This window comes from Lepidochelys kempii, chromosome 2 (assembly GCF_965140285.1).
Source record: "Lepidochelys kempii isolate rLepKem1 chromosome 2, rLepKem1.hap1, whole genome shotgun sequence".
Classification (NCBI taxonomy): domain Eukaryota; kingdom Metazoa; phylum Chordata; order Testudines; family Cheloniidae; genus Lepidochelys; species Lepidochelys kempii.
Window position 1 is genome coordinate 255527845 of NC_136381.1, and position 17333 is coordinate 255545177.

At 42.9% G+C, this 17333-nt stretch overlaps 1 protein-coding gene across 16 annotated transcripts in view; it reads left to right on the plus strand.

Moving 5' to 3' along the window:
• Positions 1 to 17333, plus strand: part of PRKAG2 (protein kinase AMP-activated non-catalytic subunit gamma 2) — a 379638-nt gene that overhangs the window by 338262 nt on the left and 24043 nt on the right. For all 16 annotated transcript variants that reach the window (XR_012157633.2, XR_012157635.2, XR_012157636.2 and 13 more), the window contains one exon: positions 10949 to 10994. Coding sequence is in view for 12 of the 16 variants with exons in the window: in XM_073334621.2 (XP_073190722.1) it covers positions 10949 to 10994 (46 nt within the window). In the remaining 4 variants the exon portion in view is untranslated. The remainder of the gene's footprint in view (positions 1 to 10948; positions 10995 to 17333) is intronic.

Below are 17333 nucleotides of genomic sequence, written 5' to 3' on the forward strand. Positions count from 1 at the left end.
GAAACTGCGGTTAGCTAGGGGGAGAGGTCACCCTGAGCAGAAAATGGCTGTAGCAACTCCTGAAGCCATAGCGGGAATTCCCATCTAGGAGATCTCCTCCCCCAACCCTCTGGGGAATGCAATGAACTGCTTGGTTAAGCCTGACAGAGCGAGCCCAGTTCAGCTACCCAGCCAGAAGGACTTCTAGAAAACTGCTACTTAAATAGCCCTGAAGTAAGAAAGTACTGCTGGCCTTTTCCCCTTTGAGTTGGCCCTGGGAAGAACTTACTCTTGGGTGCATTGGAACATTTATTTCCCTTTTGATCCCCCATCAGCAGAGACATAAGCCCTGCAAAGGGTGGGATCCCCTCGTGCAAGGACTAAAAACTGGGACCTATACATAAGCCACCCACTGTAGATAACTGGGCATGATCAGCGTCTCCCTCAATCTGGAAGGAAAACCTACAGGGAGTTTTTTTAATAGGGCGAATCAACTAAAAGCAAAAACTAGTTCCATAAATTACTTACAAAATTTGTCCTACACTTTAAAAAAAAAAAAAAAATTAAATGGTGAAGTCATTTGTTGCAAGCAGATTGCAGCCCTCAGATACAGGCTCTTGAGACCAGAGTGGCTGAGCTAGAAGAGCAAAGGGAGACAGATGTACGTAGACAAGACTTTCTGGGACACAGTACCAGTGGTCCCACCCCAGTCTGACAGTCTCTGTGCTGTTGAGGAGGATGAAAGTCTTGGGGAAGGAGAACATCAAGCTGGAGCGGAGGGAAATGCTCCCATGGTTGGGACCTTTCTTCCGGATGATGTCATAGTATCCTCTCATACTAAGGATACCTCTCAAGGTGCAAGGACCCCTGTTAGGAAGAAATAGGTAGTAGTAATGGAGGATTCAATTATTGGAAATATAGATAGTTGAATTTGTGGTGACTGGAAGAACTACATGGTAAATTGCCTGCCAGATGCAAAGGTTGCAGACCTCTTGAGACATCTAGACAGACTTATGTGTAATGCTGGAGAGAAGCCAGTGATCACGATATACATAGGTATCAGTGCCATAGGGAAAGGTAGGAGAAGTCTTGGAGGCCAATTTTAGGTTGCAAGGTAAGAGATTGATGTCCAGGGCCTCCCTGGCAGCATTCTCTGAAATACTTGTAGTTCCATGCCTAGGGCCATTTAGACAGGCAGAACTGCAGGGTCTCAATGTGTGGATGAGACAATGGTGTTTGCAGCAGGGAATTAGGTTTATTAGGAACTGGGGAAAATTTTTGGAAAGGAGGAGCTTACACAGGAAGGATGGGCTCCATCGAAACCAAAATGGAACTAGATTGCTGGCATGTAAAATTAAAGACTCCTCTAAGCCCTTTTTAAACTAAGGGCTGGGGGAAGGTAGACAGATGCAGAGGAGCACATGGATCGGACAGAAACATCCCTTAGGAGAGGATTTATTAAAGAGGATATTCTATCTACCTAGTCTAGTAAAGAGGAGAGGATAGAAGTTGATAAAGTATAGTTAGGAACTGAAGAGAAACAGTCAAATGAAGAAAAGTCCCATTCCATTACATCACATGAAGGCAGACAACTAAATATGGACACATTTTGTAAGTGCTTATATACAAATGCAAGAAGTCTAAATACTAAAATGGGTGAACTTGAGTGCCTGGCATTAAAATGAGGATATTTGTATAATAAGCATCACAGAAATTTGGTAGAACAATTATAATCAATGGGATTTGGTAATACCACAGTAGAAAATATTTCGGAATGACAGAAAAGGTCACACTGGTGGAAGAGTTGTATTATATGTGAAAGAAAGCATAGAGTCAAATAAGGTAAAAATCTTAAAATGAATCAAACAGTACCATAGAATCTCTATGGATAGAAACTCCACGCTTGAATAATAAGGGTATAGCAGTAGAAATATACTACTGACCACCTGACCAGAATGGTGACGGTGATTGTAAAATGCTCAGGGAGATTAGAGAGGCTACAAAAAAAGAAGCCCAAATAAGAATGGGGGATTTCAATTGTCCCCATATTGACTGGGAACATGTCACCTCAGGATGGGATGCAGAGAGAAAATTTCTAGACACCATTAATGACTGCTTCATGGAGCAGCTAGTCCTAAAACCCACAAGGGGAGAGGCAATTCTTGATTTAGTCCTAAGTGGCACACAGGATTTGGTCCAAGAGATGAATGTAGCTGAAGCACTCAATAATAGCGACCATAATGTAAATAAATGTAACATCCTTGTAGAGGGGAGTATCAGAGAAACCCACCACAGTAGCATTTAACTTCAGAAAGGGGAAGGCTCCCCAAATGAGGAGGCTAGAAATGGAAATTAAAAGGAACGGTCACAGAGTGAAAGGCCTGCAACCTGTACTGTAATAGAGGCTCAAACTATATGTATACCCCATATAAAAAAAGCAGTAATAGGACTAAAAAAAGTTACCATAGCTAAACAATAGAGTAAAAGGCAGTTAAAGGCCAAAAGACATCTTCTAAAAATTGGAAGTCAGATCCTACTGAGGAAAATAGAAAGGAACATAAACTCTGGCAAGTCAAGTGTAAAAGTATAGTTAGCATGCCAAAAAAGAATTTGAAGAGCAACTAGCAAATAACACAAAAAAACTCTCTGCAAATATTTTTTTAAGTTTATCATAAGCAAGAAGCCTGCCAAACAATAGTGCATCACTGGATGACCAAGGTGCTAAAGCAGCACTCAAAGACAATGTTGTTGCATAAAAGTTAAATGAATTCTTTGCATCAGTCTTCACTGCAGAAGATCTGAAGGCGATTCCCAAACCTGAGCCATGCTTTTTAGGTGACAGATTTGAGGAACTGTCCCAGATTGTGGCGTCAGTAGAGGAGGTTTTGGAATAAATTGATAAACTGAACAGTAATAAGTCACCAGGACCAGATGGTAGTCACCCAAAAGTTCTGAAGGAACTCATGAAATTGAAAAACTACTAATTGTGGTATGTAACCTGTTGCTTAAATCAGCCTCTGTACCAGTTGACTGGCAGATAACTAATGTAACAAGGATTTTTTTACCAGGTGATCCTGGTAATCACAGGCCAGTAAGTCTGACTTCAGTACCAAGCAAATCAGTTGAAACTTTAGTAAAGAACAGAGTTATCAGACATATAGATGGACATGATATGTTGGGGAAGAGCCAACACTGCTTTTGTAAAGGGAATTCATGCCTTACCAATCTATTAGAATTCTTTGAGGGACTCAACAAGCATGTGTTTAAGTGTGATCCAGTAGATACAGTGTACTTGGACTTTCAGAAAGCCTTTGACATGGTCTTCATTAAAGGCATCATGAGATAAAAAGTAGGCATCATGAGATAAGAGGGAAGGATATCTCCTCCATCAGTAACTGGTTAAAAAATAGGAACCAAAGGGTAGGAATAAATCCTCAGTTTTCACAGGTGACTTCTAAATAGCAGGGTCCCTCAAGGATCTGTACTGGGACCAGTGCTGTTCAATGTATTCATAAGTGATCTGGAAAAACGAGTAAATAGTGAGGTGGCAAAGTTTGCAGACGATACAAAATTATTCAAGATAGTTAAGTCCAAAGCTGACTGGAAAGAGTTACAAAGGGATCTCACAAACCTAGGTGACTGGGCAACAAAATGGCAAATGAAATTGAGTGTTGATAAATACATAAGAACATAAGAATGGCCATACTGGGTCAGATCAAGGTCCGTCCAGCCCAGTATTCTGTCTGCCGACCGTGGCCAATGCCAGGTGTCCCAGAGGGAGTGAACCTAACAGGTAATGATCAAGTGATCTCTCTCCTGCCATCTGTCTCCACCCTCTGACAAACAGAGGCTAGGGACACCATTCCATACCCATCCTGGCTAATAGCCATTAATGGACTTAACGTCCATGAATTTATCTAGTTCTCTTTTAAACCCTGTTATAGTCCTAGCCTTCACAACCTCCTCAGGCAAGGAGTTTCACGGGTTGACTGTGCACTGAGTGAAGAACTTCCTTTTATTTGTTTTAAACCTGCTGCCCATTAATTTCATTTGGTGGCCCCTAGTTCTTACATTATGGGAACAAGTAAATAACTTTTCCTTATTCACTTTCTCCATACCACTCATAATTTTATATACCTCTATCATATCTCCCCTTAGTCTCCTTTTTTTCCAAGCTGAAAACTCCTAGCCTCTTTAATCTCTCCTCATATGGGATCTGTTCCAAACCCCTAATCGTTTTAGTTGCCCTTCTCTGAACCTTTTCTAATGCCAGCATATCTTTTTTGAGATGAGGAGACCACATCCGTATGCAGTATTCAAGATGTGGGCGTACCATGGATTTATATAAGGGCAATAAGATATTCTCCGTCTTATTCTCTATCCCTTTTTTAATGATTCCTAACATCGTGTTTGCTTTTTTGACTGCCACTGTGCACTGCGTGGACGTCTTCAGAGAACTATCCATGATGACTCCAAGATCTTTCCTGATTAGCTGTGGCTAAATTAGCCCCCATCATATTGTATGTATAGTTGGGGTTATTTTTTCCAATGTGCATTACTTTACATTTATCCACATTAAATTTCATTTGCCATTTTGTTGCCCAATCACTTAGTTTTGTGAAATCTTTTTGAAATTCTTCACAGTCTGCTTTGGTCTTAACTATCTTGAGCAGTTTAGTTTTGTCTCCAAACTTTGCCACCTCACTGTTTACCCCTTCCTCCAGATCATTTATGAATAAGTAGAATAGGTTTGGTCCTAGGACTGACCCTTGGGGAACACCACTAGTTATCCCTCTCCATTCTGAAAATTTACCATTTATTCCTACCCTTTGTTCCCTGTCTTTTTAACCTGTTCTCAATCCATGAAAGGATCTTCCCTCTTATCCCATGACAACTTAATTTACATAACAGCCTTTGGTGAGGGACCTTGTCAAAGGCTTTCTGGAAATCTAAATACACTATGTCCACTGGATCACCCTTGTCCACATGTTTGACCCCTTCAAAGAACTCTTAACAGATTAGTTAGACATGATTTCCCTTTACAGAAACCATGTTGACTTTTCCCCAACAATTTATGTTCTTCTGTGTGTCTGACAATTTTATTCTTTACTATTATTTCAACTAATTTGCCTGGTACTGACGTTAGACTTACTGGTCTGTAATTGCCAGGATCACTTCTACAGACCTTTTAAAAATATTGATGTTACATTAGCTATCTTCCAGTCATTTGGTACAGAAGCTGATTTAAAGGACAGGTTACAAACCATAGTTCCACAATTTCATATTTGAGTTCTTTCAGAACTCCTGGGTGAATGCCATCTGGTCCCAGTGACTTGTTACTGTTAAGTTGATCAATTAATTCCAAAACCTCCTCTAACGACACTTCAATCTGTGACAGTTCCTCAGATTTGTCATCTACAAAGGACGGCTCAGGTTTGGAAATCTCCCTAACATCCTCAGCCGTGAAGACTGAAGCAAAGAATTCATTTAGTTTCTCCGCAATGACTTTATCGTCTTTAAGTGCTCCTTTTGTATCATGATCATCCAGGAGCCCCACTGGTTGTTTAGCAGGCTTCCTGTTTCTGCTGTACATAAAAAATATTGTATTACCTTTTTGAGTTTTTGGCTAGCTGTTCTTCAAACTCCTTTTTGGCTTTTCTTACTACATTTTTACACTTAATTTGGTAGTGTTTATGCTCCTTTCTATTTACCTCACTAGGATTTGACTTCCACTTTTTAAAAGATGCCTTTTTATCTCTCACTGCTTCTTTTACATGGTTGTTAAGCCACAGTGGTTCTTTTTTAGTTTTTACTGTTTTTTTTTTTTTAAATTTGGAGTATACATTTAAGTTGGGCCTCTATTATGGTGTCTTTTAATTTCTGTTTAACTAACCTCCTCATTTTTGCATAGTTCCCCTTTCTGAAATTAAATGCCACAGCTGCTGAGGTGTTCTTCCCCACCACAGAAATGTTAAATGTTATTATATTATGGTCACTATTTCCAAGCGGTCCTGTTACAGTTACCTCTTGGACCAGATCCTGCACTCCACTCAGGACTAAATCGAGAATTGCCTCTCCCCTTGTGGGTTCCTGTACCAGCTGCTTCAAGAAGCAGTCATTTAAAGTATCGAGAAATTTTGTCTCTGCATTTCGTCCTGAGGTGACATGTAGCCAGTCAATATGGTGATAATTGAAATCCCCCACTATTATTGAGTTCTTTATTTTGGTAGCCTCTCTAATCTCCCTTAGCATTTCATAGTCACTATCCCTGTCCTGGTCAGGTGGTCGATAATAGATCCCTACTGTTATATTCTTATTAGAGCATGGAATTACTATCCATCTGTGGAACATGTAGATTCATTTAAGATTTTTACTTAATTTGATTCTACATTTTCTTTCACATATAGCGCCACCCTTCCCGCGCGCACCCCCTTCCTCCCCCCTACATGAGCTGTTCAGTCCTTCCGATATGTTTTGTACCCCGGAATGATTGTGTCCCATTGATTGTCCTCACTCCACCAGATTTCTGTTATGCCTATTATATCAATATCCTCCTTTAACACAAAGCACTCTAGTTCACCCACCTTATTATTTAGACTTCTAGCATTTGTGTACAAGTACTTTAAAAACTTGTCACTGTTTCTTTGTCTGCCCTTTTCTGATGTGTCAGATTCTTTTTTATGTGAATGTTTCTCGTCTGATCTGGCCCATACTTTATCCTCTTCCATCCTCTCCTCCTGACTAAAACCTAGAGAATCTCTATCAATAGATTCTCAGTGTGTAATGCACATTGGAAAACATAGTCCCAACTATACATACAAAATGATGGGGTCTAAATTAGCCATTACCTTTCAAGAAAGACATCTTGAAATCCTAATGGATATTTCTCTGAAAACATCTGCTCAGTGAGCAGTGACAATCAAAATAGCTAACAATATTAGGAACCATTAGGAAAGGGATAAATAATAAGACCGTAAATACTATAATGCCACTATATAAATTCATGGCCATGCCCACACCTTGAGTACTGTGTGCAGTTCTGGTTGCCACATCTCACAAAAATATATTAGTATTGAAAAAGTATGGAGAAAGGCAACAAAAATGATTAGGGGTATGGAGTAGCTTCCATATGAGGAGTGATTCAAAAAATTGGGACTCTTCATCTTGGAAAAGAGATAACTAAAGGGGAATATGGTGGAAGTCTATAAAATCATGAATGATGTGGAGAAAGTTAATAAGTGTTCTTTAGCCCTTCACATAACACAAGAACTAGGGGTCACCTAATGAAATTAATAGGAAGCAGGTTTTGAACTAACACATAAGGCAGTACTTCTTCATACAAGGGACAGTCACCATGTAGAACTCGTTGCCAAGGGCTTTTGTGAAGGCCAGAAGTATAACTGGCTTCAAAAAAGAATTAGGTAAGTTCATGGAGGTTAGGTTTCTTAGTGGCTGTTCAGCAAGATGGTCAGAACACATCCCTATGCTCTGGATGTCCCTAAACTTTTGCCAGATGCTGGGAGTCGATAACAGGGCAGGGATCACTGGATAATTGCCCTGTTCTGTTCATTCCCCCTAAAGTGTCTGGTGCTGGCCATTGTTGGAAGACCGGATAGTGGAGTAGATGGAACATTGATCTGACCAGGAATAGCCAATACACAAGATGCTCTTCAGCTCATAGCTATTTTGTACAGCTCAGAGAATACACTGAAAGGAGTGTATACACTGAGAGCTTCTGTTTGCTTGGTAAAGAGACATAGATAAATGAAAAAGTCACTAATACAGCTGAATGTATATTATTTATCATGTAAACATGGTAACTGAGTTACATGTGTGCTGCTGTCTGTTCTGTTTTGTGATAGAACTCAGCCAAAGTAATTTGAAACAATCAATTCCAGACATTCAGTTTTACTGGAGCTAGCTATGTTTTAAAACTCTCATTCGCTATCTTGTTTACATATACACTCATGTGCTTGCCATTTTCTTGCTGCTGCTAGGTCCCAATTGCCCATATCCGTGATTACTTTAAAAAAAAATAACTCCCACATTTTTGTATTGTTACAAAATAACAGAATAATTGGGTAAAATCACAATTGAAGTCGGAGGTTTTGCAAAACTGGTCAACCCACTTCCATTTTGCAGTTAACACAAGGCATTTTATTTACTATATTGGCTGCAAGGAGTTTGACACAAGCTACCGTCACCATTTTAAGAAACTGACAACTAGAATTTTTCTTGGTGATTTACACTAGAAAAACAATTTGGAGGGACTGTACATTGAGAAGTAGTAGTTTCCATATTGTAATATTAATTCTCAGCTTTTGGTAATACCAGTTTGTTTGCACAGAGTATATTATCTCAGAGCCAAATTCTGCTCCCCTTTCTTAAATTATGTAGCACCTAATTCCACAAGTAGTCCCATAGACTAGATTTAAAATGGAACTACTTGCATAGTAAGGGACAAGTCAACCAGAGTAAAGGTGGCAGAATTTGATCCTAAATGGCTACTACAGAGTTTCCTACAAAATGAGCAGGAATATTTGTAAAATCTCTGTATATCTTACTATTGTGGTGCTCCTGTTCTAGTAAAAATTAAATTATCTTAAGGTATTTTTCTTAAATAACTGTAAACCAGTCTTTAAAATTCATGCAAAATTAATAACACCACTTAGGACCAGATTGTGCAACCCTTTAACTTACTGGGTTGCATTTGCACAAGTTAACCCCATTGAAGTCAATGGGACTACTTATATAGCAAGGTATGACTCAAGATAAGTAAGTGGTTAAGAATCTGCCCCTAAATTAATGATTTTTCTTTATGTAGCAGCTGAATGCAAATCCAGTGTAACTGTAAATTTAAATTCAAATACTCTGAATTCTCTTAATTTTGTGAAGCTGGAGTTACTTCACTGATTTGAATTAAGCTTGAAAACCTTACAATCATTGTGATTTTGTATATTTTTAAGGGCAATAAAAACCTCTCCTCCTGTGTGTTAATGCAACAAGTGATTTACATACATTCCACTTGAATTTTCTTTGAAGCCCAACATGTGCCACTGTGCAAGTATTGGATAACCTCTTTAAACCATTTGAGGAAAGTTGGGGAGTTTTTTACCTCTAATAAGTGCATTTCTATTTTGCATAAAGGCATCAAAACACCATTGCCAAGGATTTGTACAAAGTTCAAGGCTTTTGCATTGCCACAAACATTCCTATAATTTCTGAAAGCATTACAACCATCTGCTGCAACTATCAACAACAGTCAAACTATATTCTGAATCCTGAGCCAGGTTTTAATCCTTTAGGAATATTCTCTTCAAAATGTGATTATAACAGGTGTAACTTCATCTCATCAGCCTTTAACAAGGTTTCTGATAGCTAAGCTAGACAGAATCAAGCTGAAATATCTCACCTGTTTTGCTGTTTGCAAGTACCCTGAAAACTAGTTTGTTTTACTCACATATATATCTTGCTTTTATATTGCTTCTAGAAATGGTTCCTTCAGGTAATCTGGTGACTGTGTCAACTATTCAGCATCTTCTGGCACATTTCAAGGGATGACAATTGCAGGAATGATCATGTTTGAGGGTGGCCCCCATTAGTTTAGTGGTTTAATTTAGTAGATGAACTATCCTAATTTGCCCAATGCATCTAAATACTAAAGCCTCAGAAATACCTGAAGATGACTCATGAGAGAGGTGGGGGTGCCTTGGCCCAGAGTAGAGCCAGGGCAGTAGCTGTGGTTGAGCTGCAAACTAACATGTCTAGACAAGGTTTTCTATAAGTGGTAATCACCAGTTAGCAATAATGAGTTCTCATATAAAGCTGCTAAAAATATATTCAGGAAACTGTCAGTGAATTGCAGAAAGCCCCTAACAACCTTGGGGAGGTCATATAATGATGTCTGGAGACAGAGCTGCAGGAGGTTGCCATCTGAGCAACAAGAAATTGGGCAGTGTGACAGAGAGGCTTGGGAGGGGAAAAATATGGTCTTCAGTAGGTTTTAATAATGAGAACAAAGCACCAGCTGTGGTTGAAAAAAATCATAACATTATCTTCATGCTTTCTCTTGTACAAGGGGAAATGAAGTCTTACAGAATAAAAATTCAGCCATGTCCCCAGTTATTCCTTTAAGGGTGTAACAAGGCTACCTTCTCTGCCTTTTGGACCACCACACACAAAGGCAGAATGCTTTCTAAGGTTATAAGCACCAGTGTTTTGTTTATTAGGTCCCCTCCACCAGTTCATTAGTACAGCCTTGTGCAGCAATATATAAGGGCACATAAACTTGCCCCTTAGCCCACTTTCTGTGGAGGGAGAGGGAAAGATCCAGTATCCCCAGGCTCCTGTTAGCCTCCCCCTTGCACTTCCTTGCTATCTTCTAACTTTTCCCAGCTCATGGGTTCATTGTTCTCATTAGTTTGTCAGCCTTCTGCCTAATTAAGTCATTGAGCACCCATCTCCCAGTTAAGTCCACTCCAGAAGGAATTGTTTGTTAGTTCAGTAGACTGCTGGGTCAGTACTGTCAAAAAGAGGAAAAAGCATTTATCTCAGTTTTGTAATTCACACTTTTATCCTTCATTACTGGGTCTTTTCAATGACTTCATACAGATAAACACCGTTCATCAATTTTCCTTTAAAAGTGACCTTCAAAGGGTTTTTTTTAATTGGGGGGGGGGGCCTTGTGCACTCTTTTTATAAGATGCTATAATCACTTGGTCTATGTCTTTAAACCTAGTGCTGGGAAGTGTTGCTCTTGTTCCCTGCGTGTTAGTGCCAGTAAGCGTTGCTCTTCACTGAGCCAGGGTATTTCAAGAATTAGGACCAACTTTGTCTTTGTGCAGTAGTGAATCCGCAGTGAGACTGAAGGGGATAATTCAGATTTGAAAGTTATTGTTAAAACCTAACATTCTTTAGTTGTGATTGGACAATGTTTAAAGCATTATAGACTTTCATGTTTTCATTGTAGGTTCAGATCTATGAATTGGAGGAGCACAAGATTGAAACATGGAGGGGTGAGAACACTTCTGTTAAGATCCATTGATGCCTCTTAAGGAAACTTAATCTCTGAAAATCGTGTTTTGGTTACTCATCTCTTAATCTGTCTCTTACTAAGATACTTGAATGAAAACAGGAAATATTTAGCGTTAGTCTATTTGCTCACACTGTTTATTCTGCACTTGAAATAATAATCCTGTCTGTATTGGTGGTGGTGGTGGTGGTAATAATAAACTCTAGTGAAAGAGGTCCTGTTTTCAGACTGACTTTCATAGAAGTCGTTTTTTGGTTTTGTTTTGTTTTTTTTTTAAACACAAGTACCTTTTATATGAGTAAATCTTAAACTAACTTGTTTGGATCTTGGTGGGGTTATATACTGTACCTTCTCCCAATGACAGCTTCACAATCAATATTACAGTATCCTGCTTTGACAGTCACATTGTGAGCTAATCGTTGTGTGAGAGCTTGAGAAGGACTTTGGTAACTTCATGCCACTTAATGAACTGTTCCTAAATATAAACACTCTCCAACTGCCTATGATTTTTAAAATCTCTCCTACTGTTTTAAACACACTTTGTGGAATGTAGCAGTTGGTTGGTTGCTTGCTTGCTTTTTCCAGATTTATGTTAACAAGTTGTGGTAGCAGTTTCAAATATATTTTTATAGTCATGCGCTAGTTACCTTTTTAAAAATAGCAACTTGGAAAAGGAATTGTAAACTAACATTTAATGATGTTGTGTGGAGATGATTGTCATACAATATTTTAACATCAGTTCATACTGATATAAAGGAGTCAAGCAAAAAATTGAAAATCAAATAAGTTGATTAACTTTATAATTTACAACTTAGTCTTCTAAAAATCACCAGCTGAAAGTTCTTAGTGTTTGTTTCATATATATCTAAATATAAAATCCACCTTTGGTGCATGTGCACTCAAGATCAGCATGTTGGGGCCAGCTGACCCTTAGTTCCTCCTTACCACCCACCCAAGGCTGTGAGGAAGAGTGTGGCTGCTTGTAGTTTCTCCTGCAAGCTTAAAACAAATTGTGTGTATATATAGTTATCTTAATATAGGTCTTGGTATTTATGATAGATAGGTTTTAATAGGCAGGCATGGCAGGTTTGTAGAAATTTTGGTGGTGCCCAGAACCTGCCCCCCAAACTCCGCCCACCCAAACTCCGCCCCCCACCTGCCTAAGGCTCTGGGAGGGAGTTTGTGTGGGGGGAGGAGGTCTGGGGTGTAGGCCTTGGGCTGGGGCAGAGGATTGGGGTGCAGGCTCTGGGAGGGCGTTTGGGTACAAAAGGGGTGAGAGGTTAGGCTCTGGGAGGAAGTTTGGATGGGGTCTGGGGTGCAGGCTCTGGGATGGAGTTTGGGTGCTGGGTGCAGGCTCTGGGCTGGGGCAGGGGGTGGGGGTGCAGGAGGGGGTGAGGGGTGCAGGCTGTGGGAGGGAATTTGGGGGCAGGAGAGGGTGTGTGGGACAGGGTGGGGGTAGGAGTGGGGGTGTAGGAGGGGGTGTGTGGGAAGGGGGAGGGAGTGCATGCTCTGGGAGGGAGTTGGAGGTGGGAGGGGGTGCAGGGGTGGGGCTCGGGGGTTCATGATGCAGGAGGGGGCAGAGGGTTAGGGTGCTGGGGGATGAGGGCTCTGGCTGGGGCCACTGATGAGGGGTTTGGAGTGTGGGAGGGGCTCAGGGCTAAGGCAGAGGGTATGGGTGCGGGGTGAGGGCTCTGACTGGGAGTGTGAGCTCTGGGGTGGGGCTGAGGAGTTTAGGGTGCAGGCAGGCTGCCCCGGGGCTGGGGCCAGAGAGGAGGACTTCCCCCGGCCCTCTCCCCGCCGGCAGCAGTGAGCTCTGGGGGAGGGGCCCCCTTCTCCCTCCTGGCAGCACACTCACCCTGCACCGCTGTCACTGCACGTGCTCCTAGGGCCCCTCTCAGGTCCAGGAAGCCCCCTTGCCTCCCATGGGGTGGGGTGGGGCTGCCATGACATGTGAACCTCCTCCCCTGCTGCTGTCCCTCACTGTAGCCTCACCGGGGGTTAGGGATGGGGCTTGCCCCTTGCCCAGGAGCAGTGATTTCTGGCAGGGGGGCCCCCGGTGCTGGTGGAGGGGGCAGCTGGAAAACGTAAGGGTCAGAGGTGGAAGGGCAGGGTAAGGGCAGCCTGCCCTGCCACTCACTTGCATGGGGGGCATTAGGACCCTGCGATGGCAGTTGATGCCGGGAACCAACAGAGCAGAGTCAGCCTGGAGCTGCAGGGGAGAGGCAGGGACGCTCTGGGACCCAGGGAAGGCGCACAGGGGCAGCAAGTGGGGGTCGGGGGACACTCAGCAGGGGGGCAGCAGGCGGGGTCCGGGGAGAGACCCGGCACCAAACATTGGTGGAGCCTGGGCCCTCAATATTACTGGAGCCCGGGCATCACCAGCCCATACAACTCGTTGCCCCTGTTAATAGGCTTCTGTTTTGGGTAGTAGTGCTTTTCATTGCCTGGTACCAAGCTACAGCCCTTATAGTTGAGCAAAAATATCGGTGGTGCAAATATTGCCCATCTGGTGAGGTGGCTATGTCCCTCAATGATGGACATACAAGATGCCTGTTATGCCTGAGAGAGGGGCATATTACTGACACATGCACTGTTTGTCAGTCATTTTCTAAACACACTGAAAAGGTGAGAAAGACAGGGCTGGCTCTAGGATTTTTGCTGCCCCAGCAAAAAATTTTTTGCCCACCCACGCTTTTTTTTTCATCACCTTCCCAATCCCTTTCCTAAATCCCCGGCCCCATCTCCTCCCCTCAGCGTGCCGCATCCCCCTCCCCCCCCATTGCTTCCTGCGGCTCCTACCCTGCAACCCCCCACCCTAGCTCACCTCCGCTCCGCCTGCTCCCTTGAACACGCCACCACTCCACTTCTCCCCCCTCCATCTCAGGCGAGGGAGAGGCAGCGCATTCAGGGGTGCAGGCGGAGCGGAGGTGAGTGAAGGTGGGGGGGAGCGCAGGAAGTAACGGGGGGGGTAGAGGAACCACTCCCCACCCCAGCTCCACTCCACCATCGCCACCTCCCCTGAGTGCGCCACTGCTTGGCTTCTCCCTTCCTCCCTCTCAGGCTTGCCACGCGAAAGGGAGGTGGGGATAAGCGGAGCAGCAGTGGCAGACGGAGGCAGAGTGGAGGGAGTAGAGGCGAGCTGGGGCGGCGGGGGCACATTTCTAGGGGAGGCATGGCCGGTGCCGGAATGCCGCCCCCTAGAAATGTGCCACCCCAAGCACCTGCTTGTTTTGCTGGTGCCTAGAGCCAGCCCTGGTCTCGCCTAAAAACTTTATCTGCTGGACAAATCAATGAGATCTGCCTCTGATCCAGGTAAACAAAATTTTACCCAGATCTGAGAAGTCTTCCACCAGAAGTACCCAATAAGTTTGGATGTAATGGCCAGCTCTAGAACTCCTCCTCTGAAGCATTCTTCTGCTGCTATTATTACCAAGTCCTCTTGAATGACTGATTGGGTAGGATACAGTACCACTCTTAACAAGGAGTAATGGTCTCAAGTTGCAGTGGGGGAGGTTTAGGTTGGATATTAGGAAAAACTTTTTCACTAGGAGGGTGGTGAAACACTGGAATGCGTTACCTAGGGAGGTGGTGGAATCTCCTTCCTTAGAAGTTTTTAAGGTCAGGCTTGACAAAGCCCTGGTTGGGATGATTTAGTTGGGGATTGGCCCTGCTTTGAGCAGGGGGTTGAACTAGATGACCTCCTGAGGTCCCTTCCAATCCTGATATTCTATGATTCTAAAGAACATATATACAGGTCTTCATGTTAGGAACCTTGCAAAAAGGCATAAATCACCTCAGCCTTCCTGGTACAAAGCTGGAGTTGGGATCCTCTGTCACCCAAAAAGAATCTGTACACCAGTACCAGATAAGGAGCACCCTCAAAGCAGTCTCCCATATGCACTCCATGGCACTGCCTTTGGGACGCTCAGTACTGACATCAAGGCTTTTACTGTTCCTGTACCAGTGACTTCCTAACTTTCAAAATTGTTGCTTCTGGTACTAACTGTCTTGAGACAGAGATTCACTATACTCGGGGGAGGGCAAGGGGAGAAAGGGGAATCTACTTTTATCTGCCCTCCCTAAGTCACAGTTGTTACCTTTATCGGTATGCACCACTGACATTTCCTCAGTACCGAGTAGGTCTTCTGTATCATCTAAAGATTTTCCTAGATCAGGCCCTGGGATGCCTCTCAAATCAGATCCGCTATTGGAAGAAAAGTGTTCTTTCTTATCCACTTCAGACCACACTGGGGAGGGTTCATTCACATACTCCAGATCTCTCTTATCTGACCCTTCTACCTCCAATAAGGAGTCCAAGGATCAAAATTTACCCTAGTAGATGTAGGGGATATAAGGAGAGAACCTGGTACCTTCCCTGTGGCCCCCAACTCATTTTGCTTATAGCTATCATTCATGGCCATTGTGGGCACCATGGGGCTTCCATCACACCAGAAAACCTTCCTCTGCCACCTCCAGGGCCCATCTCCCTCCTTGAAGGTCCAACAGCATTAGCAATCCCAGATGTCACTTACTGATCCTGAACTATACAAGTTTCTGATGAAAATATAATCAGTCAGCTGAACTTGCCCCTGCTGCCATTTCATTGTCATCCCCTGACAAAGCTATGGTCCCATCTATTCCATCACCTCAACAGCTACAAGGCTTTTCAAGACCTTCTTTGTCAGATGGCAGAGCTGTTAGGCATTACAGCTGAGTTAGTGCAAGAGAAATCCCATAAACAGTTACACATCCTGTGCACCTGAAGGCCAGATAGACTCTCTGTGCTGCATAGGGAAGTCTGTTATAACATGCACAGTGCTTATGGCAGACTCCTACATCTGTTCCACTGAAATCTAAAAAAGGTAGAGAGAAGGTACCAGGACTATCCTCAGGATTTCAGTATTTTTACTTTCCTCCCACATCTAGATCCCTTGGGCAGCAGTTACTACAAGAGAGCCCAAACCAGCAAAGCTCCAAGGCAACACATAAGGAAAAACAGTCCAAGTTGTATCTCTTTGGAAGGAAGAGCTATATCATTGCCAGCCTCCAGTTTAGATAGCCAACTACTCTGCACTCCTTGCCAAGTATGAGTACATCAATTGGTATAAAGTATTGGACTTTTACTGATAGACTACCACAGGAGTTCTAGAGAGGAAATAAGATCCTTAATTTCAGAAAGTTAACTAATAGCTCAGAACTCCTTACAGGCAGCAATTGATTGCATCAGACACTGTGGCAAGATTGATGGTAACATCTATGACAATGAGGTGGAGGCATTTTGAATACAATCCTCACAGAATCTCAAAGAAATACAGATTGCTATAGGAAACCTCCTTTTTAAGGGTTTTGATCTGTTCAGCAGAAAGACAGATGTGTTATGCTCATCAAAGGACTCCCGGGCTACACTTGGGTTCTTGGGTCTACACACCCCACAACCCTGAAGAAAAGCAGCTTAGCAGCCCTATTCGAGGCAGGTTCCCCCTGCCCCCTTTTTAGTCTCTATACTAAAGACTGTAAGAACCACTGAGAAAGAAACAAAGAATACACAGATGACCTGCATTCTTTCTCAGGGGCAGCAGTGTTTGTGTGATGGTTAACTGAGAGCTTCCCAAAACACATACCCTTTCCCTATCTCATTTGGACACAGTTTATTTTCTTTTTTGGGAAGCTTGGGCCAATATTGCCTCATACTCTTGGATCCTGGAAATCGTAGAGGTTGGATATTAGGTTGCATTTTAGATGTTTCCTGTCCTCCATCCACATTCCCCATCCCTTTTCAGTGATCCCTCTCAGAAGAGAATTAAATCAGGAGATGTCCTACTTTGGGAGCAGTAGAAGTGCCCCTTCAATAAAACGGGGAAAGTTGTTGTTCCTGTTCCTTTTTCCTTTAACTGAAAAATAAGATGCTGCCCAATTCTGGATTCAAGGAAACTGATTCCTTCACGGGGGCAAGTTCAAAATGGCTACCCTTGTCTCAGTAATCTAATTTCTAGAGTCTCCACCTTCGAGATGCATATTGCCATGCTTTGATCCACTCAGCCCACACAAGCTCCTGAGATTTCTACTGGGGAGCTCACATTTCCAGTTCAGAGTCTTTCCGTTGGGGTTATCAACAGCCCCAAAGGCTTTCACAGAAAGTTTGGATCTAATGGCAGCATACTTAAGGAGACATAAAAGTTTGTTTGTTCCTGCCTGAGTGACTGGCTTGTTTGGGGGAGCTCATGGCAACAGGTAAGATGTGATTCATCACATCCTACAACTCTTTGCCACCTTGTAACTCAAAATCAATAAGGAAAAGTCCATCTTTGATGCTTACCCAGAA